Below are 27,234 nucleotides of genomic sequence, written 5' to 3'. Positions count from 1 at the left end.
GGGGACGGGTGAGGAGTAGGGTTTACAATCTGCCGCCGACTCGCACAATAGTGAATTGAAGTAGAAGACCACACCCCCTTTGACATAAGGAAACTTAACCACACCCCCCATCCGTAAATCACACATAATACATCCTGGTCGAGAACTTCAGCAGCGGAGGGAGTGTCGGTGGGCCGTGGCGAGGGAAGGTTTCCAGTTTACGTGCAAAGAAACACGAGAAGATGAGCTGGAAGTCGGGGAGAGGCAAAATGTTGTACTCCTCTTCTGATTGGCTGCAGTGTACTAAACGTAATTTCTTCCGGTCCCGTCTCTTAAGCCACGAGGAAAGAGCTTTAAAAATGTGTCGAACAGTTCCTGAAGTTGTGTGAGCCCCCTCTCCCGTTACTCCCTTGCCCCTCGTGGCCTCTTCCTCCCTGGAACCCCTCTCCTTGCTCTTTTCGAAAAGTTGTAGTTTTGATACTGTTTCCCTTTTGACTTAAATGCCTATAAAATCAAATATAAAATAACAGTATCTAGAGTTGCGTTTAGAAGCGCTAGACATGTTCCTAAAGCCAAAGGGTGGGCTGTTGATCACCGAAATTTGAATAACTTGCCGCCCGAATTGGTTACACAGAACATCCTGGACTTTGTTTTAGTCTAAAACTTGCTGCAGCAAACATGGCATCGGACCGTAACACCGATTTGTTTAGTTACCTCAGACTAAGTCACAGGTAAAATAATTTTTTTAATGCGTCTTGAATCGTAGTGTAGATGTATTTAGTGCTTTCTACCCCTGCGTGGGGCACCAAAGCTCTTACGTACTTGGACAGCCAGCCCAGCTACGACAGGTACAAAGATGTCTGTGTTTTGTGATTATATTTGGGAAGTGTTTCCATGTTGTGGCAGCCGTGCCTCTGAGTGATGACCACCAAGGTGCAGTTATGTTGTTATGGACGGTAGTACCTAGCAGTTTGGTGGTTGATGAGGTGTGAGAGACAGACCTGCAGTTAATGGTTTTCAGTATACTTCACAGAATAAAAATAAACATCTCAATAACCCACATCACCCTACAGCCTAGGGCAAAGTAACAATTCAAAGAAATTGAAAAGATTGAAGTTTTAAAGTTTTTGAAACAGTGGCGTGTCAGTGGTGCCACGTACAGTATAACTGAGGCAGGAGAAATAGAACCCCTCGACAATCCAGGGCTGAGTAGTAACTATACATATATTCACTTAAAAAAACAAAGTGAAGGAGCGGCCACCAATGTGGCTGCGACGGATGCAGGGGGTGTGTGCGGGACAATTGAAGAAGAGCGCAGGTGGCTCGAAGGTTGGTGGAAGTTCAATCGGTGGTTGATGTAAGCAGGTCCTAGCAGTGGCGGCTGGTGACATTTGATAGCGGTAGGGCATAAAAGAATTGTCGTACTTCACTGCGGCGGCGAGCGAGCATAGCGAGTGAGCTTAAACCACCTTCGGGCGGTTTGGGGGGTTCTCCCCCCAAGAAAATTTTGAAAAAACAGTGGGCAAATGGTGCATTTTCAAGCAAACCATAAGGTGTGAAGAACAGCTCAGTCAATAGTACTGTTTAGAGTTATGGGAGTTAAGAAACCTTATAGAAGTTTGACCCGTAACGAGAATGCTCTGTGAATATGGAACTAAAATGAACAACAATTTACTGGTACCGCAGTAGCACAACTATTCTTAATTATACTGGATAGAACCACAAGCGAACATGTACAATACCATGATTGACAGGGTGATGAATTTACTTGGACACTAGCGCTCAGGGAATGTAGCAATTTCTCTCTCCAAGGCTCTCAAACATATCTGCATTTCCTTTAGACACGTCTTATGCAAGTCACCAAATGAGTAGAGAACTGCAAAAACTATTCACGCATCAACAATATGTTTTTGTTCAGTGCTTTGAGGCGCTTGTCAAGATTCGTTTTATTTTCCTGCAGGAACGTCAAGGACATGAAGCAATATCCACTACCTCCCTTAACCATCCATCGCACCCAGCGACAGTCAAAGTGCCAAAGGTGGTTCGGGGAAGAAGGGAAACACAACAAGGGATAGAGGATGTTCCTTCGCTGGAAAATTTGATAGCTCAGGACCCGTCAGGATAAAAAATAGGCTAGGAAAAAATAAACAGAAAACAGGTCAGATACATAACAGTGCACCAAGTACCCTATATCTTCCTAATGTGACTCTTTCCTTATGAGCTACCTTCTTACCTCACGCTAAAAATTAGAGAGGCTTGCTTTCCCTTCTTCTAGGGTTCAGTCTCAGGGTTCTAAAAGTACTCTGAAACACAAGAATAACGGCAAAACTAAATCTCTAGTCAACTGTGAAGGAAAATACCTAGGAAAAGAAATATATATATATATATATCTATAGATACTGGGACCCACCTTAAGGAATGTTTTGCTGATGTCTGTAGTTTTTCTAATGTAAACTAAAAGGCGAAACCTTAACTTCAGGTTTGTGCTTCTTTTTCTTGTCTTCCAGAAATGTAGTAAGAAACAAAAGAAAAGGAGGGCGGATTCCGCAATCGCAGAACAACACAGGTAAGTAAATATTAAATAAACAATAAGTAACGTAAGTAAGAACAGCGCCAAAGCGCTGGTACCATAATATCTTTCTTTTTTGTGTCTTTCTTGGCAGATCCCCCTGCTGGTCACAACATGGTCCAGGAAGTCCACCAACAGAGACACCACTAGGAGAAACAACGGGAGCAGAGGGAATCCCCACAATGAAGAAACCGCCAGTGAAGACGCCAAAAACACGAGGCACCCGCCGAAATGAAAGGCCACCCAGAGCCGAAACTGCGACGCGGACGGGGACCTTCAGGAGTCAAAGTTCACAGGTAAGTAGTCCACGGATGTTGTTGTTGAAGACGCTGAAGCGCTGGAACAGGAAGAGCGCGAAGCGTCTTGCCGCTACGGGAGTCCGGGTTTAAATATACGCCCGACCTCCGCGCAGGTGCTCTACGTCAGCCGCCATTTTGGTAGTTCTTTGCTGACAAGCCGATCGGGACGGGGTAAATGGTAGTCCTGACAGTACACCCCCCCTACAATCCTTCCAACCGGTTTGGGTTTATCGGGGTGCAACCTATGAAACGTACAAACTAGTCGAGGCGCGTGTACTTGGCTGGCTGGCTCCCATGTACGGTCCTCAATACCATACCCTTTCCAATGTATCAAATATTGGAGTTGACGTCGTATTCTACGGGAGGCAATGATTGCCCCAACTTCATACTCTGGTTCCCCATTCACTATTATAGGAGGTAAATTCTTGGGGAGACGTGTGTTGGGCTCTACTGTTTTCAAGAGAGATACATGAAATACAGGGTGAATCTTCAAGGAAGCTGGAAGATCTAACTTCATAGCAACTGGATTTACAACTTTGTTAATTTTATATGGACCGATGAACTTGGGGTTGAATTTGCTAGGTCCTTTCAAAGCCAGATATTTAGTAGACAGCCAAACTTTATCACCCTGTTGATACCTGGGTTCTGTGCGCCTGCGAGAATCCGCCCCTCTTTTATACCTTGCCTTGGCTTCCCCTAGTGTACTTCGAGCTAACTGGTGTATTTCTTGTAGTCCCTTAATGAACTCTATGGCTGTAGGTGCAGGACAGGAAGCAGGTTGTGATGCTAGTAAGGTGCGTGGGTGAAAGCCGTAAGTGCAATAAAAAGGGGAATAGGATTTAGACGAGTGACAACTATTGTTGTAAGAAAACTCCGCAACCCATACCAATTCATCCCAATCTACCGGAGAGTATAAGGTGTAACATCTAATGTATTGCTCAAAACATTGGTTTACTCTCTCAGTCTGGCCATCAGTTTGAGGGTGGTGACTAGAAGATAACCTGACATCTATCTGTAACAAAGCTCCCATCCCCTTCCAGAATCTAGAGATGAACTGGTCCCCCCTATCTGAAACGAGCACCGATGGAATGCCATGCAATCGGACTATATGTTGAACAAAGAAAGAGGCTAAAACCTTTGATGATTGAAGAGCCTTCAAAGGGACAAAATGTGCCATTTTGGACAGCAAATCTACTACTACTAGAAGTGTTGTATTTCCCAGGGTAGTTTTGGGTTGATCCACTATAAAATCCAAAGACACAGTATGCCAGGGACTAGGTGGGGTAGGTAGCGGTTGCAACAATCCCACAGGGCTCTGGTGCAAAAATTTTACTTGAGCACAGATGTGACACCTTTGAACATATTGTTTTGTGTCTTTCCCCATGCCAGGCCACCAAAAGTGTCTCTTTAATAAGTCCAGTGTTTTCTTATCCCTGGATGTCCCGCTAGTGGATGGGCATGGATCCACTCTAAGGCCTGTGACCTTAACGCCTGGGTGGGAAGGACTAGACCCCCTTGAACATACAAGAATCCCTGTTTTCTAGTGACTTAACAGTCTTCTATTGTTTGTTTCATAATGGGGGTACATTGTTGTTCTCTGAGAGCTGTTAAAAACTCATCTTCGGAACTTAGGGCTCCAATTATTTTCTCCTTTGCTATAATAAGAGGAGGGTCACTCAATATGTCTGCATTGCCATAACCTAGGCGGGACAAGGCATCTGCTTTGCCATTCCTTTTTCCTGCCTGAAACTGAATTGAGAAATCGTAATCACTAAAGAATTGTGTCCAACGCAGTTGTCTCATGGATAAGGCTCTGGCAGATTTAAAAAAACTGTAAGTTACGGTGATCTGTGAGAACAAGTATTCTGTGGTTTGCTCCTAGTAGGTATTGCCTCCATTCCTCAAACACCCTTTTTATGGCTAGGAATTCCTTATCACCCGTGGTATAATTTAGTTCGGCTGGTGATAGTTTTCGAGAATAATACGCAACGGGATGCAGTTGTCCCATTTCAGGATTATTTGAGAATGGATTCCTCCTACAGCTACTTGGGAAGCATCAGCCTCTACTACAAAAGGTCGAGAAGGGTCTGGATGACGTAAAATTGGTGCCTTAGTAAAGGCTTCTTTCAATGTCGCAAAAGCCTTTTCTGCCTCAGTAGTCCAATGAAACTTCACTCCTTTTTTCAATAAACTGGTTATTGGTGTTACCACCTCGGAAAAGTTATTGATAAAACGCCTATAAAAATTGGCAAAACCAAGAAAGCTTTGGATCTCCTTTACACTTTGTGGTGCCTGCCAACATATAATGGCTTTCACTTTTTGTGGATCCATTCTGATTCCCTGGGGCGTTAGTACAAATCCAAGAAAACTCACTTCCTGGGTATGGAAACTACACTTCTCTAATTTACAATAAAGGTGGTTGTCTCGCAAACGTTCAAGAACTCTTCGAACGTGGACCTCATGTTCTTGCTTTGAGGAGGAATAAATTAACAAGTCGTCTATATAAGCAATGACAAATAAGTCCAACATGTCCTCCAGGACTTCATTTATGAAGAACTGAAAAGCAGAAGGGGCATTACACAACCCAAAAGGCATTACCAAATATTCGTACAATCCATATTTGGTACAAAAGGCTGTTTTCCACTCGTCTCCTTCCTCAATTCTCACAAGATGGTATGCCCCTCTTAAATCCAATTTGGTGAATATTTGAGCCCTTTTTATCTGATCAAGAAGGGAGGAGATTAATGGCAAAGGATACCTGTTTTTAATAGTGACAGCATTTAAAGCTCTATAGTCAATACAGCATCTCAGGCCTCCCTCTCTCTTGGGTATAAAAAAAAGAGACGATGAAGCTGGAGATCTGGAAGGAGGGATAAAACCTACTCTTAGCATCTCATCCAAATAATCCCGCAGATATACGTTTTCTTTTTCTGTTAAAGTATACACCCTACTACAGGGTATGCGGGCTCCAGGTAAAAGGTCTATTCTGCAATCAAAGGATCTATGAGGTGGAAGACTAGTAGCCTTTTCACTATCAAATACTTCCTTTAAATCCTGATAAACCGAAGGTAATTCTGATTCCGTACTATGACTAAGGGCATTAGCAGACTGGGTACCAATGCATTCAGAAAGAAGATGTGCCGTACAGATGTCTGGGTTGAAGGTCAATGTTAGAGCCTTCCAATTAATATGCGGGTTATGTTGACATAACCAAGGCAGCCCTAGAATGACTGGAAACTGAGGGGAGCGTATGATATCAAAATAAATCAATTCTCTATGTTCTTCCTGAATGACTAATGTTAATTGTATGGTGGCATGAGTAATAGGACCGGATTTTAACTTACTCCTATCTATGGTGGTAACGTCTTCCCAGGACTCCTTAGAAATTCTCAGATTGTTCCTCTCTTGAGCCCACCCTGAGTCCATAAAGTTGCCTGAAGCACCGGAATCAATCATTATTTGCACATCAGTGGCTTGTTGTCCCCAGATAATACATGAGGAAAGAAAGAAATGACTAGGTTTACAAGGTATTAACGAGACAATCATGCCTGAGGTACCCGAAGCCTTTGTCTCGCAAGACCCCGGGCCGTTTAGTTTTCCGACTGCCTTGGCTGCTTTGGTTTTGTAGGACATTCCTTGAGGAAATGTCCCTGCTTCCCACAATACAAACATAACTTCTTTTCTCTTCGTCGCCTTTTCACTTCCTCACTAAGAGGCCCTCTCAAACTCCCTATTTGCATAGGTTCTGGGTCTTCTAAACTCTTTTCAGGTTCTCCTTTCTTTTCCCTAAAGGAGATACTTCGCCCCTCAGGCCTACTTCGTTCCCTTTTTCTTTCTGAGAGTCGGTGATCTAATCTAACTACAAGATCTATGAGAGCGGAGCAGGACCCAGGTGGATCTACCACCTGGGCTAACATGTCCTTCAACTCATCTTTCAACCCACGGTAAAACAACGTACTACGTTTCTCCAAAGGCAAACCCGCTTCTGCCACTAACCTATTAAAATTCGAAATATAGGTAGCTAAGTCTGTATTTCCCTGTTTTGAATTCAGGAGATCAGTGTCAACAGAATGGACAAATGAATGTTTATCAAATAATTTTCTAAACTCAGTTATAAAGGCAGAATAATTCTACAACAAAGGATCATTTCTCTCAGTTAAAGGCATGGCCCAGTTAGCAGCAGGCCCTCCTAAATAGGAAACAATAAAAGCCACCTTAGCTTAATCCGACAGAAAACAGGAAGCCTTACACATAAAATGTAACTGGCACTGGCTGATGAAAGTTGCAAACTACTCTGCATCCCCTAAAAACCTTTCAGGTGAAGCTAATGGAATAGATTGTGGGGTGGTGACTTGAATTACCGGAGGACCTGCACTTGACATTTGAGTCGGAGTGAAAAGAGTTCCCACCCAGATTACTCATTGATGCTTCTACTCTTAATCCTTGTTGTATTGTGTCTACTCTGGCTGAGAGGGCTTGCGTTTCCTTCTGTAAATTGCCTATCATGTGTGCTAAATCCTGAAGGGTCACCTGGTTCAAATCCATGACATTCAGGCAAGAGAATAACTTTTTGTATGGCTTCGCGCTCTGTCAAGATTCGTTTTATTTTCCTGCAGGAACGTCAAGGACATGAAGCAATATCCACTACCTCCCTTAACCATCCATCGCACCCAACAACAGTCAAAGTGCCAAAGGTGGTTCGGGGAAAAAGGGAAACACAACAAGGGATAGAGGATGTTTCTTCCCTGGAATATTCGATAGCTCAGGACCCGTCAGGATAAAAAACATAGGCTAGGAAAAAATAAACAGAAAACAGGTCAGATACATAACAGTGCACCAAGTACCCTATATCTTCCTAATGTGACTCTTTCCTTATGGGCTACCTTCTTACCTCACGCTAAAAATTAGAGAGGCTTGCTTTCCCTTCTTCTAGGGTTCAGTCTCAGGGTTCTAATAGTACTCTGAAACACAAGCATAACGGCAAAACTAAATCTCTAGTCAACTGTGAAGGAAAATACCTAGGAAAAGAAATATATATAGATACTGGGACCCACCTTAAGGAATGTTTTGCTGATGTCTGTAGTTTTTCTAATGTAAACTAAAAGGCGAAACCTTAACTTCAGGTTTGTGCTTCTTTTTCTTGTCTTCCAGAAATGTTGTAAGAAACAAAAGAAAAGGAGGACGGATTCCGCAATCGCAAAACAACACCGGTAAGTAAATATTAAATAAAAAATAAGTAATGTAAGTAAGAACAACGCCAAAGCGCTGGTATCGTAATATCTTTCTTTTTTGTGTCTTTCTTGGCAGATCCCCCTGCTGGTCACAACATGTCCCCTTCCAATGGTCGCTCCACGGTCCAGGAAGTCCACCAACAGAGACACCGCGAGGAGAAACAACTGTAGCCGAGGGAATCCCCACAATGAAGAAACCGCCAGTGAAGACGGCAAAAACACGAGGCACCCGCCGAAATGAAAGGCCACCGAGAGCCGAAACTGCGACGCCGATGGGGACCTTCAGGAGTCAAAGTTCACAGGTAAGTAGTCTACGGATGTTATTGTTGAAGACGCTGTAGCGCTGGAACAGGAAGAGCATGAAGCGTCTTGCCGCTACGGGAGGTCGGGTTTAAACATACGCCCTACCTCCGCGCAGGCGCTCTACGTCAGCCGCCATTTTGTTAGTTCTTTGCTGACAAGCTGATCGGGACGGGCTAAATGGTAGTCCTGACAGCGCTGACCATACATGCAGACAGGGCATTCAACACAGGTTGAGTGCACCATGCATGGTGAAACACAGATGTGTCCCACACACACCACTGTAAAACACTGCCATTACAAGATGGAAGCCATGACAAGTGCATCACTATTGAGGCAGCTAACTAGAGGTGTAAACATGCTCAGTGCAACAGTGTTCCACTGTGGAGCCAACAGACTCAAGTTATGATGCTGGCTGCGCCACTGCCCTGTGCTTCAGTTAACCATTTGCCGAACTCGTGCCACCTAGAAGCAGGTCTAACCACACTATTAGGCGCTATATAAACAATTGCCTCCTGCCTACAATCATCGACAAACGCTGGATAATGCAGCTGCACTGGCATGTTTGGGGGAGGGAGTATACTGAAGTGGTAGAAGTGGTAGATTGAAGGCAAAACTGTGTTTCTCTTGCAAACATACCCCAAACAAATCTGTAACTCTTTTTCCTAAAATTTATTTCCATTTGACAATTCTAATACACCGATACCATTTTTAACACATCAAAGGCAAATACTAAATTTAATGCTGGACAGTTGGCCCTGAACTAACTGTTTTCCTTTTTAACTTCCTAAGATCATTTAAGAATAAATCCTGCGATCCCCAGGCAGTCAGAGTGTGTGATAAAAGACGAAACAAAATGAACTAGGGAGTTGAAAAAAAACACACATAGACGGACATTAGGACAAAAGGAGCATGCAAGAAACAAATGAAGGGTCTCCATGGATGTGCTCTGGTCAGTCATAGCACGGGGTGGAGCATGACGTTCAACCTAGCCCAAAAGGTTAAGGCATCTGCTGCACAGTACTGGGACTTTTATCAAACTCGGATGGGGGGTTGGGATGGCACTAGAGTTGAGTAACCAATACATCTGTCTGCACAAAAACACAATAACTTTGTAGTGGGCGCTACATTTTATGGTGAAGTGAGAGCAAACGCCGTTAGCAGCGGTTGTAGCGCGAATGTCGAGCTCTACTAGAAGTTAAGCACTCACAGGCAGTGCTGACTTGTTAAAGGCATTTAGTAGACAGGATCTGCAGAGGCTGAAAAACACATTTTATACTCCCACGACGACTGTACATAACCAGGAGATCTCAGGCTGTGCATTGCAACACTCCGAAACCCCAGGAGTTACTCTCATAACTCAAGCAGTAATAAAATGCTCAAAGTCTGGTGTTGTTTCTTACCTGTACGTTGAATAGGAAAATGTAATCACTGGAAGGGACCTGGTTGCTCCCAAAAACTGCACCTCAGTACTCTATGTTTATTCCATCAAAGTACCCTTCAACAATTATTTACTCCGCCTGCATAGTCCCCTAGTCTGTGTCCAGCCTCGCTGCTATGGGAGATGGTGTCGCCGCTGCTTCCTATTCAAACTGACCAGATTTGTGCAAGAATTGACGCGGGTCTTTGAGGGGTTTCTTCTTAAGCAACCTCCAGATGAAGCAAAAAAAAATTCCCTCCATGTGCCTGTAATTGGGAACGTGGAAAACCATCGATCAGGTGCAAGCTTCCCTTCCGTCTGCTCCTCTCCACCCCAGCAGTCATTAGAAGCCTAATGTGCACACATATGAAAGGATTGTACACACAGAAAGGACGTTCTAAGGCACACAAGCAGGCATTAGAAGTCTAATGAATACAATAGAAACCTCTATCAAGACCTAAATTACTTTTGAAAAGACCTCTTCAGGTTCTAGCCTGCAATCAAATAGTCTATAACTAGAAACAAATTAAAGTAAATACAGAATAATTTTTTTAACTCATTTTTTTTTTTCAAGAATTATTTGATTTGAAGGATTAATTAGAAAATATTTTTGGATTCATCTTCAATGATAACATCTGATAATTTGTACACAAAAAACATATATTACATATAATCCATAATAACAAATATTATTTTTTTTTTTGAAATCTGTTTTTATTGTTTTAAAGTAAACAAAAACATTCTTTGGCATGTGACACAACAGGTAAGCAAAGAGTTGAGAGCATAGGCAGGGGAGCGCCCCGCAACAGAACCCCCAACCACTGCGCCAGGACGTGCAACCAGTCTTGCGTGCGAGCCCATAATAACAAATATTATATTCATAAATATAAACAACCCCACAGCTCCTAACACAGATACGTTCTCATCATACTCACTACTCCATACGTACATCAATCATTCTCATACTCATTAAAATAACATAAGATTCAATACTGTACAAGGTCCAACAAAATTGGGTGGAGAAAAAACAACAATTAAGATTGTTTCTGGTGACACTGTATCTCCAGGGACCACTCCTCTAAAATGATTGTAGTTAAGGTCTTGGCCTCCGCGTTTTTCGGTGGAAAACCACCTTCCTCAGGACCAAATATAGAGGGTAAGGGATTTCAAACCCTTAAAATGACGGGGGTCGTCTGTAGGGAATTAAATAGATTGATTTAGTAATGGCAGGAAATAGAAAATGTTAAATACAATTTTGACTTCATATTACTCAAGTGGATCCCAAGTTCACGAGACTATTTGTAATCTCACCATTAAGATTATACACACCCAACGTGATTTAAAGAAAAAGAATACAAGAATGTTTAAAATATAAAAGAAACCTTCACCTTAAGTGCAAACTAGACCTTAGTCATAATAGATCTCAAAATTGGTGAGACAGAAACTCATATTCTGTAGTTAAATGTATGTTCTACCTGAGATTTAACCAACAGGTAACCTCGAGTGTAGATTCTAATCGTCTTCACTATGATTATGCCAGGAACACACGTATCTATCACAGTCCCCAATTTTGCCAGTCGGTCTCTAATGATAAAGGCAGACGTTTAAATTAAGGAGACCTAATTAAAGTCATTGTAGGCTTAGATTAAGTCTCTGAAGGACATGCTTACCCTATTTATATGAGTTGTAATTTTGATTCCAAGTTGACAAATGACAGATTGGGCAGCTTTTATCAATTTCCAATTAATTACCCTGAGAGACAAGATGGGTCTTATTTGTAGAATATTTCATTCGTATTCACAACTAACCGGACGTAGGTAAGATCTTTTGCAGTAGCTTTGTACCAATCCTTTTCCTAACTTTTATTAAGTTAGAGACCTGTATAAAGAAATAGTTATCTATCTAGCTTTTAGTTTTATTAGTGTCTGCTATACTAATTTAGCACTGTCTTTTCACACGATATTGTAGATTGTAAGTCTTACAGTTGCTTTATTCCAATAATACAAACATAGTACTATCAGTCCATACGTTACATTTTCAAAACACTCTTGGTAGATGCTTGTTTTTTTGTTGGTTACTTCTAGTCTGAATACAGCAAAGCGTTTGCACTGATGCTTTTAAACACTCCAATATAGCGCCCTACATGTTGACCGGCCATTTTCGGCTTGCTAAATCTATGTAAACGGGTTGCTGAACAGGAGTCTTAGCCGTAAATTTCCTTAAGCAGAGTAGCTTGCCCTTGGGCTTTTTCAACAACTACTGTGTGCGTCAAGAAGAAGCTTCTTATATAGGCGATATTTTGCCGACAATGTGCTCTTATCTCATCGTAACTAGGTTAAATAACTTTATACGGAACCAGCGCAGAACCTGTTGTCTGCATCGACGATGCTGGTGACGGCTTTTAGCAGAACAGGATTGTTTTTGGTTCTGTTTTTTGTTTAGACTTCTCCAAAATATCTTATATTTGAAATTGATGTTGTGACTGACTATGCATTAGAAGGCTAAATAGAGAGCTATATATTGGCTTTCTGTCTATGATGCATGTAGACATTATTCGCCCTGACAATATCAAATATTGTTTAGTAAATTCTCATATAGAGGAAATGCTGGGTATATATTTCTTATACAGTTCTTTTTTCACATTATATTCTTCAATAATTTTTTCAATACTTAGTCGTTTGTAGAGCTCGCACCATAAACATTAATAGAGTGCAACTTAATTTACAAGTTGTTTTTCTCCTTCTCTTGTTTAGTTGTGAATACAAATGAAATATTCTACAAATAAGGCCCATCTTGTCTCTCAGGGTATTTAATTGGAAATTGATAAAAGCTGCCCAATCTGTCATTTGTCGACTTGGAATCAAAATTACAACTCATATAAATAGGGTAAGCATGTCCTTCAGAGACTTAATCTAAGCATACAATGACTTTAATTAGGTCTCCTTAATTTACGCGTCTGCCTTTATCATTAGAGACCGACTGGCAAAATTGGGGACTTTGATAGATACGTGTGTTCCTGGCATAATCAAAGTGAAGACGATTAGAATCTACACTCGAGGTTACCTGTTGGTTAAATCTCAGGTAGAACATACATTGAACTACAGAATATGAGTTTCTGTCTCACCAATTTTGAGATCTATTACGACTAAGGTCTAGTTTGCACTTAAGGTGAAGGTTTCTTTTAGATTTTAAACATTCTTGTATTCTTTTTCTTTAAATCACGTTGGGTGTGTATAATCTTAATGATGAGATTACTAATAGTCTCGTGAACTTGGGATCCACTTGAGTAATATGAAGTCAAAATTGTATTTAAAATTTTATATTTCCTGCCATTACTAAATCAATCTATTTAATTCCCTACAGACGACCCCCATCATTTTAAGGGTTTGAAATCCCTTTCCCTCTATTTTTGGTCCTGAGGAAGGTGGTTTTCCACCGAAACGCGCGTAGGGCAAGACCTTAACTACAATCATTTTAGAGGAGTGGTCCCTGGAGATATAGTGTCACCAGAAACAATCTTAATTGTTGTTTTTTCTCCACCCAATTTTGTTGGACCTTGTACAGTATTGAATCTTATGAGTATGAGGATGATTGATGTACGTATGGAGTAGTGAGTAGGATGAGAACGTATCTGTGTTAGGAGCTGTGGGGTTGTTTATATTTATGAATATAATATTTGTAATTATGGATTATATGTAATATATGTTTTTTGTGTACAAATTATCAGATGTTATCATTGAAGATAAATCCAAAAATATTTTTCTAATTAATCCTTCAAATCAAATAATTCTTGAAAAAAAAAAATTAGTTAAAAAAATTATACTGTATTTACTTTAATTTGTTTCTAGTTATAGACTATTTGTTGGCAGAATAGAACCTGAAGAGGTCTTTTCAAAAGTAATTTAGGTCTTGATAGAGGTTTCTATTGTATTCTTTTTGTTTTCCCCCCTTCTCTTAGACCTTAAAGTATCCTTAGGGGGGGCCTTTCCCTTATAGTATTAGAAGTCTAATGTGCACACATATGAAAGGGTGCCCACAAAGTGATGCCATGCATGAATCTTAATCTCGAAGTACTAACCCGCAAGTAACATTATCCATGTGGCCTGACCCAGAAGCTCTTACCTGGAAATGACAGAACCTATCTTACCCATGAGCCCCTAGCCACATATGTGGCCTATGCTAGAGACCCTGTTCCTACTCCGCAAGTGATCATGTTCATTCAATCTCCCCCGCCATGTAATGGACAGAAAACGATAATATAGGTGCCACCAACATTGGGATGCTCAAAGGCCCGATGTACCCACTTTTAAAACCATTGCAGCAGTGCAAAGCTCATGAAGTCGAGGAGCAGAAAGCTGCTGCAATTATCAGTATTCTTAAAGGCCCAAAACTACTAAGAAATTTAGACTGCTGTGCAATGTGTAGGAAGTGCTGTAGAAGAATACAAAATAAAGCTGCAGCATTCCGCAACATATGTTTTTTGAACGACATAAACCATTTTATAGGGGGTTTGTTATTATTAGCAAATAGGAGCTGTCAAATGATTAAAAGATTTAAAGGAAATCCAAACTGTCATACGTAAAAGTGCTTTAGCGTGTGTCTCTGTGAGAACTATACAAAAGCCTGTTTTCTACAGAAGTGCAAGGTCTGCATCCAGACTCAGTAATCTTACAATTGGCAGAGAAAAAACACAGACTGTTATCTGTAAAAGGTATGTCATCATGTATACTTAAATCCTTCGGGGGGGGAAAAGCAAACTCAGATGGAATGATAGACATGACAGAGGCAATCAAACATAGAACCTGTCTTTTCTACTAAAGGACTGACCTCGTAATAATGAAACTGAAAAAATACACAGTGTCTGATATGCCACACACAAAAAAACGATTATTTTCAAACTGGAAAATAGAATATATTTTTCAGGTACGCAGTCAAGTTGATAAAGTCTGCTTTCTATCAATTATAGTAGGAAATCTAAGGTATTTCTACTGGCTACTTTTACAGGGGATAAACATGCCTGTATCCTATACGCTGTAATCTTTTCTTTTTATGTTTTTAAAATGCAATTACCCAAATAATAGCATTGTATATTTGGCTGAAACACCACTTTATCAACCCTTTTAAAAAACTCTCAGAAGTAGAGGGAAAATGTAACTTTTCACAGGCTTAACACACATAGTGATAATTTGACACAACACCTGTCTAGTGCTGCAAGCCCTCTCATCACGTAGCGCAGGGTAAGCGAGGCAGTTCGCTCATGAGGAAATGCAGTAGAACAATGAGTACTTTTGCAGCCTCTTCGCCAACGTATGGGGGCAGGTTGTTTGTGAATTCACAGAAAATAATCGAGTACTAGGATTACAAGTCATGGGATTCTCGCTGACATTCATAAACAGTAGAATTGATTAGCAGGCTTCATTACACACAACCCGGCGGAGGACAGTTCCAAAGTAGAAGGCGGAGGTGAAAATATTTTCTAGGCCAGTACGTTGCGCAAGGAAGCCTAACCCATCAGAGTATCAGTTTGCGAGTGTCAGTCAGTACGGTAATACTTGGCAGTCTTACACCTATTACTCAAAACTACGGATTTGCAAATATCTGGGATTGGTGTATTTCACATCAAGGGCACAGCAGTTGCTTTTCTGCAGTTAGATTAATGATCTTAGGCTCATTTGTAAAATATGAAGTGCAGGTGCTCAAATGTTTGTCGGAGGCCACACCTACTTTTCTCTGGCTCCACCCACTTCCTCCACGGGCTCCACCCACTTACTATATTAGCTCCACCCACATCTTCAACTGGCACTGCTAAAAGTCAGATGTAATATATACCTGATCCGAATTTCAGCAAGGGAGCCTTCCTCATAGTAAGGTTTTGATAGGAGGTTCCCCTGCCCTGTGAACAGTGTAAGGTGTAAGAGCACTTTGCATCATTCACACATTACATAGATACAATCCTACGTGTGTAAATCAGTATATAGGAAATGTTACACCAGGCAGGACTACAAGGTATAGGAGTCACATGTCACTCATGATTGTCATTGCAGGCAATATAGTTTAAGAGTTCGAAGTCTGGAAAAGCGCAAATTCAGAATTTAAAACATAACAGCATTGTTAGGGGTTCTCTTCAATAAGAATTGATTTTTACCCAAATTAACCCTTTTTGCAAGATTAGGATAATGAAAGATTGGGCAAAAAAACACATAGCTCTAATATATAACTTGCCGTTTGCATGCAGCTCTTTGATGACAGATTTGTTAATAGCTTGCTGTTCTATGATAGGATTTTAACTTACAAACTGCAAGTAACAAAAGGAAGCAGTAACACATACTGACCTATTTGACATTATATGCAATTTTTGATCTGCATGGTAAACGTTCTTTGCAGCAGGTATATAACCCTTTACTACCTTTCAAGCAGTCACAACTTCCCCTAGACAAAACTCCTGTCTCTCTCCAGGTCCAGGAAGACGAATAATCACAAGAGTTATCTTGACATTTTAATTTATGCCTGAATATGCTCAGAACTGGGCCCTGCTGCCAGGTCCTGTCTGCCACTTCACCCCTGAAGGCCTGGACGTGAATGGCCACGATTCCGAATCGGACGGTGGTGGTGGTGAGCCTGAGGCAGTGCAGGTATGCTGGGGTGTGTGTGGCAAAGCACCCAATGTGCGCGCAATTGCAATGTGAAAAAAATCTGCGCACGCTGCTTGCCGTGCACAGCCCTAACCCCCGCAGATTTGCTGAACCGAAACTGAATCCATGATCCAGGCAGCCTGGGCCGGCCCGCAACTGTGCAACATGACATCATCAAACTAAGTGCAGCGGACCCGCGGCCACTCATCATCACACACTGCATCAATCAATATAAAACCTATAATCACGGCGCCTGCCAGACCCTGCCCTGCCTCACCTGCGCAGCTTTATTTTAAACTCATGATGATTAGGCCGCCCGCCGCCGCCGGACTACCCCAGGCCATGCCTCAACTCGTGGCGCTTAACTCTATATACTGCACAGTCCAGAGCAGTAGTCTACTCCACCGCCGAGTCCACTGACCTCAATGCAGCCAACGTCGTCCAGGTCCCGTTACTTTGAACGGCGGCTGGCTGGCCACGATGACTCGGACGGTGTGGTGATGAGCCTGAGGCAGTGCGGGTATGCTGGGGTGTGGCAAAGCATCTAATGCGCGCGCATTGCAATGTGAAAAAGTATACGCACAATGCTTGCCGCGCCCAGCCCCCACAGATTTGCTGAGCCTGGCCCTGAACCGAAACTGAATCCATCCCAGTAGTACTGTAGTACTGACCCATCCAGGCAGCACTGCCGGGCCGGTCCGCAACTGTGCAACATCCACTACTGGCAACATCTAATCAAACTAAGGGCCATGGCCACTCATCGTCAGACCAATCAGCATTAAAAAAAACAGTAATCACGGCACCTGCCAGGCCCTGCCCTGCCTCACCTGCACAGCTTTATTTTTTATATCATTAATCATGATTAGGCCGCCGCCCTACCCCAGGCCATGCCTCGCCCTCACCTGGTCCGCCGGCGCAGTTGGAGTTCAACCACCAGTGTGGTGCCGTTGGAGTTCAACCACCAGTGTGGATACTCGGTGGTGCTGGAGATGCGGTGCCGGTCACGGTGGTGAGATGCGGCCATGCAGGTATGCTGGGGCATGCCGTAGCAAAATTAAAGCAGCGAATGCGCGCGCATTCAATTGCAAAATCTGCGCACGCTTCGCTGCCTCTGCCGCGCACTGCCCCAACCCCCGCAGAAGAAGACCAGCCCAGCCCAGGCAAAGCCCTGCCCAACTCAGTGTCCCGCCCACTGGGCCGGCAACACTGATCCGCGGCCGGCGAATTGAGCAGAAGTCTAGTCTTGTGAGTTGTGAAAGAGACGAGTGAGAATGAGAATCGGAGTCACGTCACCATTCAGTTAAGTTCTTCACCATGATCATCAGTCCTGTCATGAACAACACAACCAGTACACGGTAAAGTGACAACAGCACTTACGGATGTATAGCAGCACACGCTCTCTGTGCCAGTGCCACTAATTGTCAATTACTGACGTGCACTAAATGCGTGACTGTAGACCCGGCCCTGATAATTAAGTGCCGGTGCTAAGCACCGGCAAGCACCGGCGCAAATTAAGCTCTGCCTGGTAGCCTCTTGGTAACGCTGTTATACGGAATCGACAATCAGCCCTGTGCTCAACATGTCCCAAGGGGACACGCCCATTTTGAATGACGGGCTCTTAATCTTGAAGAAACAGCGTTCAATTCTTAATACCCATACACCTATGTAGCTTGGATGTCATATTTCACCTAATGCCAGTGGAAACAATACCAGGCCAAAAAGCTAGTGACCTTAGTGCTAACAAACTTAGCTCAGAGAAGGGCAGAAAGCCCAACCATGAGCCTTTGGACCATTTTCGTGTTAATAACAACGAGCACTCTGAATTGTTTGAAAAAATCTATCGTAAACTGTCTCACAGTTTTGAAACAGGTGGTATTGCTATGAGGTGGCTTCGGACAGTACACTGCGATATATGCATTTATCTCAGTTGACAGCGTTTTTTAGCCTATGCTGTTTCCTTCAGGGAGGGTTGTGTACGTGACAATGGGTGTAGCATGGAGGCCCCCCTGTGCCTCTAACAGGGGCGGAAAGCAGTGGCAGCAGCCTTTCGGAAGGGGAAAACTCCTCGCTTCTTTACCACATAGTGACTGACCTGGGACCCGAAGAGGTACAGTGGTTCTACCAAGAAAACAAGACTCCCTGCGCATCGAGCTTACCTTCAGGCGCCTCTCGAACACGCGCCTGCTGTTGGGCCCAGACGCATTGCCGGACAGTGGAGCCGGTGCCCATGAGAGCCGGCCTGTATGAGGTGGACTTCACTTGACGGAGGGTGGCTGCTATCCCTTGTACTGGGAGGAGCGCGAAATGTTGTGTCAAAACGTTTGCAAATCTCATTCAGTGGTTAAGTAGACACCACACACTCAAGTCAAAACCTTTGTAGTGTGAGAATCCGTGATGGCATGATGAGTCCTGTAAATACCACCAAGGGGAGTAGATTGTCACTGGAACATGCAGTATCCTTGGTCTGGCAGGATTCACCATTTCCCACAGCTGTGGTGTCATCAGTAAAGCCCTCATTGGCTGATTGCTTAAACTGGTGGCAGTCTGCGACCTTCCAGAAACCCTACGATCTCCAAAGTTGCAGTGAAACATAGTGAGCTCTGGTGCATCACAAACGGTTGAGTAGGTTACACCGAAGACAAACAATAACGAATGACTCCCTAAGTAGGAGCAACTTGTCTCTCAGCATGGCCGTCACTACTCCAAGGATGCCTCTCAGCATGGAACACTGTGAGGATATTCCAAGGAGGCAGCTCTCGCTATATATCTGGAGATGCCAGACATTTAGCCGAATAGTCTCCCAGCGTCTCTTTATTTATTTGTCTTATACAACTACAGAAAGGATCGAAAATCGATGTTTATTCCTTTAAAGTGCTCAATTTTGCAGCACACATTCCACGACACTTACATACCCCCTGCTTTCACGGTTTTCATACTTTACATTGTATGCATTTCTTCAGTTTTGTATGGTGCGCTCCAAATACCCCTTCGCAGCTCTGAGCACGGGGGTGGGTGGGATGAACTAAGATTCAGGGTACGCACGCTCCCCTCACCTGTAACCATGCGAGGGAAGCGAGGGGTGACCCATGGGGGTACAGCGCGTCGGAGTGTGCTTGGACCAGACATTTTAAGGAAGAAATATATTTTTGATCATTTTAGTTATATCAGGAAATCTTCTTCAAGCCTTCGGTTGGAGGGGCAGACGGAAGCAGTTCCAAAATACAGGGCATTGATGGTGGAAGGTGTTGGGTGCAATTTATTAAGTGAATGTTTCCCACCAGCTCTCTGAAGTACTCCGCCCGCCACCACCCACCTTTGCTTCTGCCGCTGTGCAGAAAGTAAATTAAATATGTGTGGAGTTCATATATTTTTCGTTACGTAGATTTTTAAGGTACGTGTACTTTGTGCTTGCCTTATATTCAAGGCGTTTTTCATGTAGTGGTGATAACTCTCGCGCCTTCGAATGTTTGGAAACCGTTGACTTTTCGCCTCTCCTGATATATCATTCTAAACTGTAATAAGAACTTTTAACCTACCTGGCACCTCTACACGGCTCATGAAGTCAAGTCCAATGAACCTGCAGAAGCGTGCTCGGATCCAGGCGCTGAGAGCTCTCTGCTCTCATTACCGTAACATTCCTGCATTTTTGTGCATGGCAGCCGCAGCCAGACTGAACACGAGGTGTGTCTGCCTCGACGAAGAGGCTCTGAAGTCACGCTCGCTCCTGGCTGGCTGGCTGGCAAGTACCGCCTGCACCTCAGGTAGTGCTCATGTTCTGTTTAGGGCTTAAACAATTTTGCGACCAGCCTGAACATGCGCACTAGGCTGCTCATTAGAAGAGCGGCATGGAACAGCCCTCGCTCTTCTAATGAGAAGCCTAGTGCGCATGTTCGGGCTGGTCACAAAATTCTTTAAGCCCTAAACAGAACATGCGCACTCTTGCTGTGCGCTCCGCTGATCGTATCAATGTCATGATGATGACTCATGACAGATGGACGGAACTCCTGCTGCCCCGCCCCCTTCTGCGCTGACTGCCTCCGGCGGCTGCTGGGATTTAAATAAATGATGTGCGTGAGAGACTGAAAGTGACGGCAACCCTTGTTAGTTGTTACTCAACTCTCGAGTGCCTCAAATAAATTGGTGGGGCAACGCCCAAGCACCCTAATGGACGCATCGCCCCTGGGTCCTAGGTGATGGAGGGCTTCGTGAGGATCTTGAATTGGCATCCCTTCTGGATGAAGAGCCAGTGGAGGTCTCTCAGGTGGGGGTCGACGTGGGTTCATTTGGGGAGGTTAAGAGTGAGTCTAGCTGCAGCATTCTGTATGGTCTGGAGTCTTCCGAGGAACTGGATGGCGCTGCCGATTAGAAGGCATTGCCATAGTCGAGGCGGCTGGTGACAATGGCCTGAGTGACAGTCTTTCTGGTGTTGGTTGGGATCCATCTGAAGATTATGCAAAGAGTGTGGAAGAAGGAGGAGGCAATTGCGTTGATTGTCGATTCATGGTCAGTTGGCTGTCGAGGATGATGGCGAGGTTGCATGCATGGTCAATTGATGTGGGCGTAGGTCCAAGTTCTGCGGGCCACCTGCTGTGGTCCCATGCAGAATTGTTCTCCCCGAAGATCACTACTTCAGTTTTGTCGGAGTTGAGCTGGAAGCAGTTGTCTCTCATCCATTTGGCTATGTTAGTCATGGCGTTGCAGAAGTTGGTTTTGGCGTTGGAGGTGTCCTCAGTGTGTGAGAGGATCAGTTGAGTGTCGGCCACGTAGGAGATTATATTGAGTCCATGGGATCTGACGAAGTCTGCGCAGGGTGGTCATGTAGATGTTGTTTAGGGTGGGGCTGATGGATGATACTTGGGGTACACAACATATGATGTGTTTGGGTGCATAGGTGAAGGGAGACAGTCAGATGCTCTGTGTGCATCCTGTAAGGCAGGAGGCGATCCACTTGAGGGCGTCTTGCTGTATGCCTGTAGTACATAGGTAATAGTGTGCCGAAGACATTGTGACGCGAAGGGGTTAACCTAGCTTAGGCAGTGTTGATAAGTGGAAATGCATGCAGAAAACACATGTACCATGCAGCGCTAGCAGGGAATCTCATGATGCTTGTTTTTTGTTTCTACTAGACATAATTAGATGTGCTGCCAAGGTGCTTTGCTTACAGCACTAGGCTGCATTATGCTTGCAATGCTTATTTTCTCCATTCCATAGATGCAGCTATCTGCGAAGAAGCTCTGTTATGGTACACTGGGGCAGCCAGGTGGATCGTGGGAGAAACATACCATTGAGAATGTACTGACCCAGAGAGGACCAGAGAGGATGATTGATGAGTATCACAGAGAGCAACATTGTAAATACTGATAACAGGGCTAGATGGTGCGAGAAGGGAGCAACAGAATATTGCCCAAGCCAGTTTTAGTGTTTAAAGCAGGGGAGCGGAAAACTCTGATTGAAGCTCACAGATGGAGTCATGCAGAGCTGCCGTCAGCCCAAAGCCGCTGCCCCTCAGTTGTGCCGTCCCCAGAGAGGGTGTTGGAGAGGTTGGAGCGGGCTTCCCAGCACTGTGGAAAGTTAAGTTCCAGGGGAAAATGAAAGGCCTAACTCTATTGCATTATTGTGTGTTTCATCATTACCATGTCAGCATTGCACTGTACACATAGATACATATATCAGATGTGACCATTCTGTTAATGTTAGCTGGAAGATTGTATATGTTTCACCATCACTGTGCCAGCATTGTACTACTATTGTTAGTCGATAGGTTATATTCTCTTGCACTACAGAATTACTCTGGTGCTTATGGTTTACTGCATTGTTACCTGTCCCTTATGTGCATCATTACATTATAAATACACATGCAACTATTTTGCTGAGGTTTGTCGCCATTAGTGTGGTAGCATTATGTATTATGCCCATATATAGTTCTTTGATTGTTTTGCCATCGTTAAGCTATTAAGTTGAGCACCAGGCGTGAAAGGCTGGACTTTCCTGTGCTGCTCACAGTTACAAAATTACTTTTGTGTTTTGACTCACTGTAGCGATCTCAGCTTGTTTCTTTCTTGTTCTGTTATTGTGCCGATGTTGCATTATAAATAAATATGACCATTCTGCCAATGTACAACTATTATTGCTTTTGCATGTCTTCACGTTAATGCTTTATTACAGATAAATTGTACCCACTATTTGTGTTTGTTGCTCCATACTGAGTGTCCCTATTGATTTGTACTTGATTGACATTGCTTGGGTTGCTTGCCAGCAGCCAGTCCAATACAATTGTTACCAAGAGTGGGGTACAAATCAATAATGCCTCTATAGAGACGCAAAAGAGATAGAGCAATCGGAGCAGGGCAGAACGGGGCAGAGATTAGATTCATTCCCAGGTGGTTGTTGATGGACCTGTTTTCTGATGTTAAAAGAATCCTAAACCGGTGGGCAGCGCTGGTTGTAGGGGAAGTGTTAGATGAAAAGGTGACTCCTCTCTTAGTGGAAAATGCTGAGGAGATTGTAAAGCTAAGAGGGCTGAAGGCAACAGGAAAAGTGGGATGGCTTTGCCTGTTTGCACTCCGTGTGGAAGACATGCAGATATTATTCCAGGATGCTGAGATGAGAAAACTGCGGGGCGAGGTCGCAGCGTTGCAGGAGAGACAGCTTATTATGAGAGAGACTGTGGAGAGTGCAGTGGCCAGAGGTGATCAGATGGAGGCAAGGTGCACCACATTAGCTGTGCAGGTAGCTCAGCAGAAGAGCAGGTGAGGTTAGTTGAGGGCACTGGTGTGCCAAGAGGATCGGAATCCCAACACCTCTGACTGTGATGAGTGGGACTGGGATGATGAGGTAGAAATGCTTGTGGTGGATTCAGTGGAGGCTGTAAGTGAAGAGGGAGGCTCTAGATGTTCACCCCCTCATGCAGAGCAAGTTAAAAAGGATCATTAGGGGACAGATGCAGAAGACCCACCTGGTGAAGCATTGTCCACACAGCAGATTATTGAAAATAACACGCATGTGTGGTGAGACGCCTGAAGAGCCCCTGTTCAAATGGCTAGTTAGGATATGGGATACAGGGGCAGATGGAATATTCTTATCTTTTGATTAACGTTTGAAAAAGGGATTAGCCATGACTCTTGCTATGTTGGGACCGCAATTGCGAGGTACCCATAGGCGGTAGGCATTTTCCTGGATAAATTGCTTAACAGTGATTGAAGCAGTTGTACCCAGCTATCATAGATGTTGAAGAACATAGGAGACCTTGGCATACCAAGACAGAGACAAATGAGGGAACTACAGCATAGACAGAAGGAGAAGAGTGCTCTGAGTGGGGAGCAACCCTCTATGACTCTTGCAAAAGTAACATGGTACCCTAACGGTGGGCATTCGTCTATCGCGCCCCTGGTCACCCTGAAGTGACCCAGACTCTGTCCCCTCTGCTTTCAGGTTCTTCTCACCTCGGATCCAGGCTTGGATTCCTCCGGACACATTTCATCTTCCCGGCAGCAGCACTTCGTCATATCACGCCATTGAAAACGACAAGGGTTTCCGACACCACTTGACCCCTATGCACCTGGCTCCTCTGGGATAGGTAACACAGGTACCTTGGTACTCACAAGGGTGCTGGTCTTAGAACCTTATATGTTTCAAAGGGTTTGCTTGAAGTCCTCTCCAAAGTGTCTTTAAACAGTAATTTTCCAACCGTGACTTTCCCATAGAGTTGTACGGAGCTCGCGTCTGTGTTCACACACTGCACCCATCCTTTGGTACTCTGTGTCACTACTTTGGGTGGTTCTTTGGGGTCTCAGCGATTCTACGGGCTCTAGGCACTGTGTCTAGTGAAGATGTGGTTGTTATACCACTTTCTTAGTATATGGTTCGGTCTCCCCCTGGAGCCTGCTGTGTATTGTGCTATTTACTGTCATTCTATTGGTTTAATATTGTGTACTGTGTGCTCTAATCGCATAAAGAGATAAGAGAGTGTTTAGTAATAAATACATATATTTTACATATCTCTTGTGTGGTTCTCCTTTTATTTGGTCATTCAGGAGGTTCTGATCTGGTAAAACAAGCTGCTTTACATTCCTTCGAGACTTAGCCTGAAGGCTGCTCTCCATAGCTACCACTAGGATAGCTTTCAATAAAGGTTGTCTTTAATCTAATCATCAATAAGGGTCGTTTGGACTGGTGCAAGGTGCCCACTTTAATTAGTGGTCAGCATATACCAGGCCAACTTCTCACAACAATGGTTTGAGTCAGGTTGCTGAATTGCAAGGGGTAGCAATAGTGATTGATCAAGCCCCTGCTGAAGATAGAACTTGGTGTACACTGGCAGTTGGGCCACTTGTCAAGGACTCGTGAGATGGACACCGACTTGGCACAGAGATGGATGGAAAATCGACAGCACCCCTAGTGACCAGTTGTGGAAAGAGATGTGGAAGAAAGGGCAGGAATATCAAATCTGTGTGGTCATATGGATGCCCACTATCCATAAGATACCTCCCTTGCATCTCTTTTCAACAATGAGGCAGACCAAATGGCCACAGCACAATCAGTGATCATTGATGAAGAGACTGAAGAGGCCTTTGCAAACGAGGCTCGCAAGACTTCAGGGCATCTGGGAGAGAATGGCACTTATGCTTGGGACCAAAAGCGGAAAGTTCTAGTCAGTGAAGGGGTGCCCTAATTGTAACCAGATCAGACAGATGCCCTTGCACCAGAGATCAAGCAGACTTATCAAAAGAGGAGCTACAGCTGCCACTGTGTGGCAAGCTGACTATATTGGGCCCTTACCTAAGGAAGGTGGCAAAAGCTATATACTGACTATGGTGGACACTTATTCTGGACTCATGCAGGGCTTGCGTTGTAAGTCTGGGGATCAAAAATCCACTCTGCGAAGGCTAGGTTACCTCATTAGATGCTGTGGGGTACCAGAGGAAATCCAGACAGACAGGAGTACACATTTTTCAGGGAAAGCTGTACAGGATTGGGCTCGGACACAAGATGTTTGGTGGGTGTCACACAATAGTTACCACCCACAAGAGGCAGGAATTATTGAGAGATATAGGAATTTGCTGAAGGGACAGTTAAGGAAATCATCAGCACGTCAGAAGTTGAAAGGATGGAATAACAACCAAATCAGAGCATTGTTTGAGCTAGACTATAGGCCATTCGGGCAGTAGGGCAGCAGACAGGACAGACAAAAGTTATTCTCCTGGGAACAGGAGCAAAAATGTCAGTGGTAACATATGATGGGATTGCCCCACCATCCAGTCTAGACATCAAAGTAAAATTGATGTTGGGAAGAGTCATCCAGATTACAGAGGGGAAGTCAAAGTGGTACTACTGAATCAGGGAGATACTGCTGTATCATATCAAACACATGACAGGATTGCGCAAATCCCACAAATAGAGGAGAGATCAAGGCCCACAGATACTACTCACAGAGGCGAAGGGGGATTTGGAAGCACTGGAAAGAAGGTGTGAGGGCCTAATTTTATCCAGGGCAGAAAGCAGAAACTGAAAAAGAAGCTTAAGTCAGGGAGTAGGAAGTACAGATGTTATGCTTTTGAAAAAATACTTCAATGTGCCTGTATTTATATCTGCAGTGACACCCACTCCTCGATTGTGAATGGGGGGATCCATGCCAATGATGTGGTTCCAAGTCGCCTTAATGATTGCAATAGTAGGAGCCATATGAGCACAGCTGAACGTATACGAGAACAGCACCTCTGATCCACATGCCTGTTGTGCACTGCGAGCACCCAACATCACAGCTAATGAAGGGGTAGTTCCACTCTGCAATGTGCCAGTGTGTGAATGCAAATGGATGGTTGGCAAAGTGATAACCTGGAAGGTGTTGGGGCAACAAACTTGACATACCTGTGGGCTAATTGACTACAATGGACGCCTGTGTGGGTTACGGCCCAGAAATGTATCGCAAATATGACATGTAAAGACTGTAATTTTTTCCCATCTTTAAAGTCTCACTGTAGACAGTATTAGTGCTCAAAGTAGCTGATTATTCTACCATTTATTATGTGGTGGAGATGTGGATAGCAACTTAAGCAACTATTCTGTATTTATATATTGGAGAGGATGCAAACAAGCTCGGTATGCAAGTAGCATTAATCAGGTCCTATTAAAAATTGAAATCAGCAAAGGGAATGTTGTATTTTATGGTCCGCTCAAAAGTTATGGCCCTTGCCACATTCATACAAACTAGAGGAGAGCAAGTCATAATGTGGCCAGCATAATTAGAAGCTAGAAGACAGTATGCACTGATTGCTAGACTAAACTTGACACAGCTGCTAAGTATACACAAGACATAGCCATTCACATGGCAAATGATGCCAAGCAACCCATGCACACTACCTCTTAGATTCAGTAATTACCAAAGCACCAAGAGCTACAAGCTAGATGTTGGCACTAAACAGATGTATGTTAAAATGCGGACGCATAATGCAATGTTTACTGGACTTCATAGCAAGCTATCTGTGAATACCATTAAGTAATTAGTTTTCACACTAATTTGCACTCATCAAAAAGGGGTGGAGTGTAGTATATAGGGGATAGTGCGTAGAAGACATTGTGATGCAAAGGGGTTAATTTAGCTTAGACAGTGTTGATGATAGAAAATGCATGCAGAAAACCCTTGTACCACGCAGTGCTAGCAGGGAATCTCATGATACATGTTTTTTGTTTCTACTAGACATAATTAGATGTGCTGCCAGGGTGCTTTGCTTATGGTTCCAGGCTGTGTTGAGCTTGCAATGCTTATTTTCTCTATTCCATAGACTCAGCTATCTGCGAAGATGCT

General features: G+C 43.8%; 1 protein-coding gene across 1 annotated transcript; it reads left to right on the top strand.

Annotated features, from left to right (window-relative positions):
- Nucleotides 1–182: 182 nt before the first annotated feature.
- On the top strand, nucleotides 183–24,321 carry LOC146862052 (uncharacterized). The gene is made up of 6 exons (XM_085641246.1): nucleotides 183–710; nucleotides 2,487–2,545; nucleotides 2,643–2,844; nucleotides 7,999–8,057; nucleotides 8,155–8,380; nucleotides 23,862–24,321. Exons 3-6 carry the CDS (start codon nucleotides 2,731–2,733, stop codon nucleotides 23,946–23,948), a joined length of 486 nt encoding a protein of 161 aa, XP_085497372.1. The 5' UTR covers nucleotides 183–710; nucleotides 2,487–2,545; nucleotides 2,643–2,730; the 3' UTR covers nucleotides 23,949–24,321.
- Nucleotides 24,322–27,234: the final 2,913 nt, after the last annotated feature.

The sequence above is a fragment of the Triturus cristatus genome, chromosome 2_2, assembly GCF_964204655.1.
Source record: "Triturus cristatus chromosome 2_2, aTriCri1.1, whole genome shotgun sequence".
Lineage (NCBI taxonomy): Eukaryota > Metazoa > Chordata > Amphibia > Caudata > Salamandridae > Triturus > Triturus cristatus.
Note: the sequence above shows the minus strand (reverse complement) of the source record. Positions and strands in the feature narration are given on the sequence as shown.

Bases quoted from the DNA above. Each gene is read 5' to 3' on its own strand.
- LOC146862052 (XM_085641246.1), top strand. From the start codon at position 2,731: ATGAAGAAACCGCCAGTGAAGACGCCAAAAACACGAGGCACCCGCCGA. The intron at 8,058-8,154 runs GTAAGTAAATAT...CTTTCTTGGCAG, and splicing joins GCAATCGCAAAACAACACCG to ATCCCCCTGCTGGTCACAAC. The intron at 8,381-23,861 runs GTAAGTAGTCTA...CTCTGCTTTCAG, and splicing joins TCAGGAGTCAAAGTTCACAG to GTTCTTCTCACCTCGGATCC.